General features: G+C 35.6%; 1 protein-coding gene across 2 annotated transcripts; it reads right to left on the bottom strand.

Moving 5' to 3' along the window:
- Positions 1-1,614: 1,614 nt before the first annotated feature.
- On the bottom strand, positions 1,615-5,786 carry LOC127120468 (BTB/POZ domain-containing protein NPY3). Of its 2 annotated transcripts, none has more exons than XM_051050903.1 (5): positions 5,541-5,786; positions 4,552-5,295; positions 3,953-4,022; positions 2,659-3,825; positions 1,615-2,555 (listed from the first exon to the last, which is right to left on the bottom strand). In XM_051050903.1, the coding sequence occupies exons 2-5, from the start codon at positions 4,611-4,613 to the stop codon at positions 1,980-1,982; spliced, it is 1,875 nt and encodes a 624-aa protein (XP_050906860.1). In that variant the 5' UTR covers positions 4,614-5,295; positions 5,541-5,786; the 3' UTR covers positions 1,615-1,979. The 2 variants fall into 2 exon arrangements, with proteins under 2 accessions (XP_050906860.1, XP_050906861.1); XM_051050904.1 differs by having other exon boundaries at positions 5,461-5,541.
- Between the last annotated feature and the right edge of the window lie 3,142 nt (positions 5,787-8,928).

An 8,928-nucleotide genomic window follows, 5' to 3' on the forward strand; every position in this document is an offset into this window, starting at 1 on the left:
GACTGGTGTCACCTACTTAGGCACCCGATGTATCACAGGCACCCGAAGTTCCGGAGGCTCCTGAGGTACCCCAAGGGTTTGGAGGAGGCTCGTTTAACTGATCAGTGTTGCCTCTATACCCGGACCATGCTGTCAGACATGTCTGAGACTGAGAGGTAAAATTCAATTGTATCCATTCTTTGAAAAACATGTTTGTAACAATATTCGAAGTTTCTAACGATGAAATATTTTTTTGCAGGACCGTGATGCTTTAAAATACACCAACCATGGCAGGAAGATTACTGATCTACTACAGCCTGATGAGCAGTGGTTTTAGGATGTGTTTGAGTTATCTGGGTTGAGAAACTTGTGTAGGATCAGTTATGTTACGATTAACCATGGTATGTTATTTGCGTTTGTAGAGATATGGAACTCAGAGACTTCATTTTTTCATCTTCCACATGGTGTGAGGACAATGTCGCATGCCTCATGCATCTTCCGATCACGGGGAAACTATTATACTACAGTAGGATTAACAGAGATGACGCATTGGAGATGATAATAAACTATCTGGGAGCTGGCCTAGGGAATGCCCTATGGGAGTTAGAAGTCAACTGAGGGGTTCATGCTAGGTTTCGATTCTTAGAGAGGTTGTATACACAACATCTGCATAATGCATAACAGACCGCTGGTGATGATGAGCAGGTTACACATCATAGAGCATACACATTATGAGCATACATGTTATACTTGATTGGCACGTCCATTTTTTTGTACAACAGTGCCACATATGTGGATGTGATTTACCTGCGATACTTCGCTGACTTGGAGCAGATCTATGAGTACAACTGGGAGCCACTTGTTTGATATACATGTACTCCAAGTTAGCTGAAGGTTGTATGTGGAAGACCAAATAGATGGCATGCAACAACGCACTATTGACAGTAATATTTATGTATCTTTTAGTGTTTGTGTGTCATTTTCATAACACTTTTGCAACACTGTTACTAATGATTCATATGTACCATTTTCATGCTTGGATCCTCCTGCACTTCCCACGCATATTCATATGGAATGGTTCCGGAGATGCATCTACGGAATGAATGTTGGAAAAAATATGGGATTTAACTCAAATGGGTGTGTTTTGGTGAAACACGGAGTGCATCCGAAGATGTATTTCCAAAATCAGAGGAACATTTTCGGATTTTCATAATGTTTTTCCACCACGAGACTATCAATTCCCAAAAATTATGTTAAGGTAAGGCTGAACATGTGTCATCACTTCCTTGGAAATGATGATCCAATTAATGTTATCCTTGTAATAAGGCCCACTTGTTTGAACCAAAAACATCTAAGAATCAACATTGAGTGACACTCTTCAAAGACAAGGAAAAGCAAAAAATATGCATTATGCATATCTAATGTTAATGTTAGGTAGCCACAAACCACTCGACTTGTCCACTCGACTATTGAAAGGGAGTGGTGATTATTTCTTGAATTAATTTAGTTATGCAGCTACCTAACATTAACATTAAATTTTCTTTGAATTTATTTTTACCTACTATATTAAAGTGAAAAGTTAAAGAAAATGCAACAATGTCTATATTGTAGCATAACCATCAAAGTAAGTCAGAATTAGTGAAATCATAAGATTAACCAAACAAAACAGTAGTGTAATCCAAGTTACATAAGAACCAATACAGCTAGAACTAGGCAATTGAGCCTAGAATTTCATTCTAGTTAGTTATATAAGCTCATTAGCAGTTGATTCTAGTTAGTTAACCTTATATCTTAAAAATGCTTACAAATTGTCTTAATAACACTTGATTAGGCATGATAATCCTTCTCCGATTACAGTAAAACAAAACCGGGTCCCTCATTAACAACCTTCAGTATCAGCTAGAAGATGTCAAGTAAGCTCTATCTCCTAATGCTACCGAAGTGATCGACGATTATACAACGATGCAACGGCGCTTGAAGTCTGCAAAAAAAAGAAGATTTTAAGATACTGAATGCCTTCTACTTCTTGACGGTGTAGACTTTGTCTCCTCAACAACAGTGGAAGCAGGGCTTTCGGACGTATCAGAGCTAGTAATCTCTCCGTTTTTTTCTTTGTTCGACCAAATCTTGGAGAATATTTTCTTTGACATGAGGAAGCCTTTCATTTTGTTAGCTGCGACTTTGTCTGCATTGTTGTTGCTGTTTCTGTCACTACTCTGGCTACTTCCGCCTGATAATTTTAGTGCGGCGAGTTCGCCTTTCAGAACTTTTATGTCTTCTGCTGTTGCGACTGCATCCCATTCCTCTTCTGTGTTGGTGGTAGTAGACCGGGAGCTACCGTGAGATCCGCCGGGATGCAATGCCCTGATAGAACCGGGAAGATCGGGAGTGTTGGTGCCTCCAGATGATGATGTTGTTGAAGCTCTCATTTGCTCAAAGAAGAGAACCTGCACGACAACTCGTAGAGGAAGCCGCTCATTCTGCACCGCATGCATGCAAGCTTCTGCAGACAGCTTCTTGCAGTCCATCAACCGACATATTCTTTTCCTCTCACTTTTGCTGATTCCAGGATGTTCCTGCGTAACATAATAGTGTTAGTCTCAGAAATTCGGTTGAACTAAATGGAATCATTTGAGACACCTATAAAGGTTAAATGCATGTCGGGTAGAACAAATTAACCTTTAAATACATGTCAATGGCACGATAAAGACCATCATGAGACTGTCTAGGAAAGCTTGATACCAGATCGGCGATATTCACAAAATTCAGAAGAGGCAAATTCGGATCACGTGCAATCTCAGCAAGATAGCTATCGACCAGTTTCGCTACCTTGATCTTGCTAGAAGAATTTGATACCATTTTAGGACTTCTGATCTCCTGCAATTCGTCTTCCAACAGAGATTGATGTTCCTGTGCTACAAACGCCTCAACGAGCTTCTGCACAGTTTCGATGTCGTAAATTGTTTCCCCAGTTGATGAAGAAATCAAAAGATCGGCCACCGTAGCCTCCTCAAGCCGCTGGCCTGTTCTCCTCATCAGTTCGGATCTCACCGACACTTCACATTCCAATTGAATAGCCATTTTTAATAACTTCAGCGAGAAACAGCAAGAGCCACTTCCCATATCTTCCGCCGGCAATAGACCGACAATAGTCTCCAACACTAATCTATTCTTTGCGATATCGCCATTCTGGATAACACCCTTGCTGAAGCCAGGCAACCTTTTAGAGGCATAAGCACTTAGAGCTTCTCCTACGACTATGCCGGAAACACTTCCATTTGTTGTTATTGTTGACATGACTCGGTTATAGAGATCGAGTTGAAGCTCACAAAGATCTTCCACCCACCAATCCTTCGGAACCATTAGTTGCTTCCTCACACCATTCCAGTGTGAATCATTCCCATTTTCTGACGGAAGCTTTTTCCTGTTATATGTGTATGACCACTCCACCTTGGATGGATCCAACGAAGCCTTGGTCGCTATGGACTCCATACAATGGCTCACGATCTTAAGTTCTTCCGACCACGGAAGAAGAGATTTGGTTGTTTGAAGAACAATGATAGAGTCTTTCCAGCTCCTGAAAATGCTGGAATTGAGGAAGACTTCAATCTTGTAGATGAGATTTCCCTTTTCAACGGTTTCATACATCTCAAGATACTCCGCCGCACAACGAGCCGCAACCACGTTGTATGCGTTTAGAGTAACTACCATACCATAACAGAATTTCGCACATATTTCAAAAGCAATAGGTCCTCCGGGAATGTCATGGATGTGAACTTCATCGTTCTCCTCGTCCGTGTTTGAGACCAACTTTTGCAAGCGTAAACTTTTGGACAGAAGCGGAAACTGCAGAAAATGAACATGTAAAGATTCAATCAGCAATCAGCAGTCTAAAGGATAATCGAACCAAATAAACTTATGTAGCAAGCGTGGACTTGTAACAAAAAGAGTTCTAGATAGAAAGGAACTTTACCTTATGCAGATAAAATTTTACATCTCCAACATTAACGACTATGTCCGATGCCAGCTCAGTTGCCACATACCTAGACAAATATATGCCACTTTACATTTATTTTGAATGAAATGAAGAAATCAAAAGAGAAACTGTATCAAACCTACTGCATTATGACAAGCAATAATACGTTTTGTGGCATGTTAGAGCGATAAAAATAATAGAACTCCGAGCGTATTTATCTTCAATATGAGGATCTGTTTGGAACTTTGGATTTATCTTTCAATATGAGATTGCTTGAAAAAGATTATTGAAACAACTTATCACATATCTATAAGCTCTCCAGAATCGCTTATGAAAACAACTTATAGCTTATATGAAAACCATTTGACTTTGTTCTATTGTTTCTGGCAGAAATAACTTATACATTAAGCACTTACATGATAAGTGTTCATACAATAAACACTTAATTAAGTTGCTTATCTAAACACCGCAAGAGAATCAAGCAAAAACCAAACACAAGAAACCAACCAAATCATAAATAAGAACTCCAAACCAAATAACAAACGATTCAAATCAAGAGAAAACCGATCCTTATAAAGAGGAAACTAATCACATACCTGACATTATCTCCATCAGTTTGAAAAGAATCCGACTTAGATCCAAGTTTCATAAACTTCATCTTGACCAAAAAGAAAAACCTCCAAAAACAACTCAAATCACCAACTCCACAAACTCTTAACCAAGTTTGGATGACAAACAAAGGAATGCAAGAAACTTGCTAGTCAAGAGTAAAAACCAACTCGAAGAAAAAAACAGATCAATTTTTTTCCTTGTATGACCGAATCTTCCCCGAAAACCAAGGCCAGTTAGATGAACTTTTAAACTATATCTAGATTATTCTCATTATTATTATTATTTATGTGACTTGAATGAAAAGAGACTCAAAGAAAAAACATGTTGCTTACAAAATTGGTAACAAAAACCAAAGAAACCAGTTATAATCTAAACCATGTTAGGAGACATTACCAACAAAACAAACTACCTCCAACACATTCATATATAATATAATAATTTTCTCAAAGAAAGAGTAGCTTTGTTAAAGACACCCCCACTAGCTAAATCTGACACCACCGCCCCACAAAGTATTAAAATTATGTTTTGAATCTAGGTATTTGTTTCTTTTCTCTTATTTTTTTGTGATTGTTGTTTCCAACAATGGATTTAGACACAACACACCACAGGAAAACACACTTTCTCTTGATCAAAATTTCAGAAACCGAATTCCACAGTACTCAACAAACAACATTCACTTTTTACTACTACCAGTAGCCATGTTTTAGCTATGTCCCTTGTTTGAATCCCTGAAAACACAACAAAAAAAAACAGCATATTTTGGAATTAGTTCAGGAAACCACCTAGTAAGCAAACAAAAATAGATCATTGGAAACATTTTTATCAAAATTTTAAATCAACATAAAGCTGCATTGAAATTGAAGTAAACCAAATTGGACATAAATAGTAAAAACCTAAGAAACAATAAATGAACAAGAGATTTTGATGTTCCACAACTGAAAATATGATATGAAATAGTTGAAGACATGCATACCAAGAGGAGGGAGAAATTGATATGAGAGGAAGGAAGAAGTGAAGGAATAGGGAAAGATGAGCTGTTCCTCATCTTTTGATGACAGCCACCACCAGAGCTGCACAAACACAAAAAGCCAACCAATTTCAGAATGTTCCCACTCTCTCTCTCCTTCTTTCTCTCTCAACTCAAGAAATGGCTTTTGAATTAGTAGTAGCACTTTCTTGCCCCCACCACCCCCTAACTTTTCCTTTTCACTTTTCTATTTACTCATAAACCTTTCTTATCATCCCCTAAGTAAACAAAAGTCCCCTATGTTTAGGGTAATAAATCATGAATTCATTTTCAATTTTCCTATGGGATAACAATTCGGACATCTCATACAGACATTTGCCCTAATTTTAAACTAGATAGTAAAATTGATTTGAATATAAATTTTTTTTTAAAATTTTTTTTAATTTCATAATTATAAATTAATTTAACTCCTAAATTTATCTTAACACTGCAAATTTAAATTTATAATATATTCATATAAGATATTTATCAACTTTTATATGTTAAAGTTAATTTGATTTGGAGTTAAAATAAAAACTTTGGATGCTTGAGTGAGGTTTTCTTTCTCACTCCATCCACTATAGTACATATGAGTATTGCACGCCAATCTGACAGGCGCCACTTTCTTTCTCCTTTTTGCTATAAACAAAACGATTCGTTTTGGTCTGTGAGAAAGAAATCAAATAAACTAGTAACTATCTTTCTCTCTTGAGCTCTGTTCCGCACTCTTCCACTCTCTGTTTATTCATCCAACCACACTATTTATTCCGGAATATTGAATAGTACTGTAAGAGAATACAAATAATCTCATTTTTGGAAATTTTAAAAGTTATGTATTTCGTCTAAATTTCAAATGAAAATAACAATTTTAAAAGTTCTTCAATTGTCATAAGATTGATGAAGTACTTTGAGACTCGTTGAAATGAAGACAGGGGTCATTCACCTAAAAAATGATAGTGCTTGCAATATGCAGGGTATGAGTTCTATTTGTTTAAAAGAGTTTAATAAGTGTGAGTTTCTTTTACATGATGAGAGGTATGCTCTTAAATATAGAAGAAATTTATCATTTATAAGCATGTTTTTGACGAATTAGTTTATTGTACTAAAAATGAATATTACATGTTATGAATTTCGCGTGGTGCATCCCTTATTTCTAAGGGATCTAAAATGTGTTGGTTTCATATTTTAGATGATTCTATTATTATAGGTCATATATCATTAGTTAGTCAAGATTAGTGATAAAACCAAATTATGGCCTTTAAGGGATATGGCAAGTTAGTGAAAAGGGTTTAATTGAGCTAGCTAAATAAGGTGTGGCATAGAGTGATAAATTGAAATTTTATGATAATTGGATACTAAGAAAAGAATACATGATTAAGTTTGGGTGTGTCATACATAAATTTAGTAGGCCTTTTAATTACATTCATTTGGATCTTTGTGGTCAAGAGTGACTAGTCATGGAGTTGGCTCCTATTTTATTATCATAATTTGTGGTTTTTCTAGAAGAATATGGATTTATGTTGTGAAAATTAAAATTGACACATTTGAAAAGTTTAAGGGATGACATACTCTTATAGAGTATGAAATATGAATTAAACTGGAATTTTAAAGAACTGATAATGACCTGAAGTTTGTTTTAAACTAGTTTAATAAGTTTAACAAGAAAATTGTCTAGAATAACACATGAACAACAAAATGGTATAAGATTGTCTTTGAGCAAAACACATGAACAAGACTGATTGTCTTCGAGTGCTTGATATGCGTGAAGGGTTATAAGTTGTGGAAGATGGAACTTGGATGAGGATCAAGATTCATGAAAAGTAAAGATACTACTTTTGACCCGCACATAGATGAAGTGCAAATACCTAAAAAATATAAACTCAAAAATAAAGACGGATAAGACTTGGTATTAGATGGATCCTTCCATTAGATTGACTAAAGATGAGGAGGAGGATCAAGCTTTAACTACAAGTCATGAGAGAAGGTAACTTACAGTGGCTCATGATTATCAATTGTCTAGAGATAGAATAATGGAGGATATTGTTCCAAAAAAAAAAGATATGATTATGTTGGTCTTATTTGTTATGCTCTAAATATATATGAAGAGCTACAAGACTCTGGAATTATATTGTGATAGTCAAAGTACTCTTATCCAAAATATAGTTTATTACAAGAGGACAAAACATATTCACATAAAACTTCATTTTGTTAGTGACGTGGTTGAGAAAGAATTAATTATTTTCAAGTAGATGTCAATTGATCATAAAAGGTCTTCCAAACAGCTAGATTTTTTTTGCTTGGATTTGATTAATCTAAAGGGAGATTTAACCAAAATGAATATTTGTGGCATATTAGTCTGATTTAACAAACTTTAACTAATTTCTTTGTAGTTAGTTACATTGTGACTAGGTTTTTCTAATCGAGAGAATTAGATATAATGTTATTTGCTAGTTCTATAAATAGTTTTAAGATCACTTAGAATAATTCTATTGTAATTCATTTTGAAAAAAAATTGAAAACAATAAAGTTTAATTAGTGTGTATAAAAGCTTACTTTCTTACCTTAAGTGTGCTTTTTCTTTGTGTCGTACCCCAAAATCTGTCCTCCCCTTTTCACTTTTCATCTGACACATGACTTGATTCATCTGCATCCATTCATATGCATACAAGCATTAATAGATTCAAAAGCTGCTTGTTATTGCAAGTTAGGGTTCTATTTGAGTATTGAAGGGTGGTTCATTACATGAAGTGCAAACCCTAATCTCATATTATCTTGGGTCTTGATTCATGGAGACCACATCATGATACTCATATGCATATCTGAAACCCTAATCCTTGCTATTGTCCTATCATTTGTTGTAGCTTGATCCTAAACCCTAACTTAGGGGGTGCACCATAATTTTGCCCTTATGGATCTTACTTGACCACCCACTCACTTGAGGACTCCCTCATGCCCTAATTCTTGCCTCCAGACCTTATGTTATTCATTTCATTGTTTGTATTGTGCTAAGTTGTGGTTATCTTGTGTTTTTCTTGCTTACTTTTTCATGCATTCATGGCCACATCATCTTGTTGCTTCACATACAAGTTTGGTTGTGATTCTATCACTTTGGAGGTTTAGCTTACAAGTTTTGATTATCATCCTGATCCATTCATCCATGACATTGCATTTCAAGTTTCATTACAAGCATGATATTTTGGATCGCATCATTTTTTACTTAAGTTGACTTTTGGTCAACTATTGACTTTTTGGTCAATCAGTTGACCAAAGTCAATTGGTCGAATTATGATCTCTCTAAACCTAACTTGTCTTGCTTACATATCATTTCCATATCATTTTAACAATAATCAATGGT

Source organism: Lathyrus oleraceus, chromosome 2 (assembly GCF_024323335.1).
Source record: "Lathyrus oleraceus cultivar Zhongwan6 chromosome 2, CAAS_Psat_ZW6_1.0, whole genome shotgun sequence".
Taxonomy (NCBI): Eukaryota; Viridiplantae; Streptophyta; class Magnoliopsida; order Fabales; family Fabaceae; genus Lathyrus; species Lathyrus oleraceus.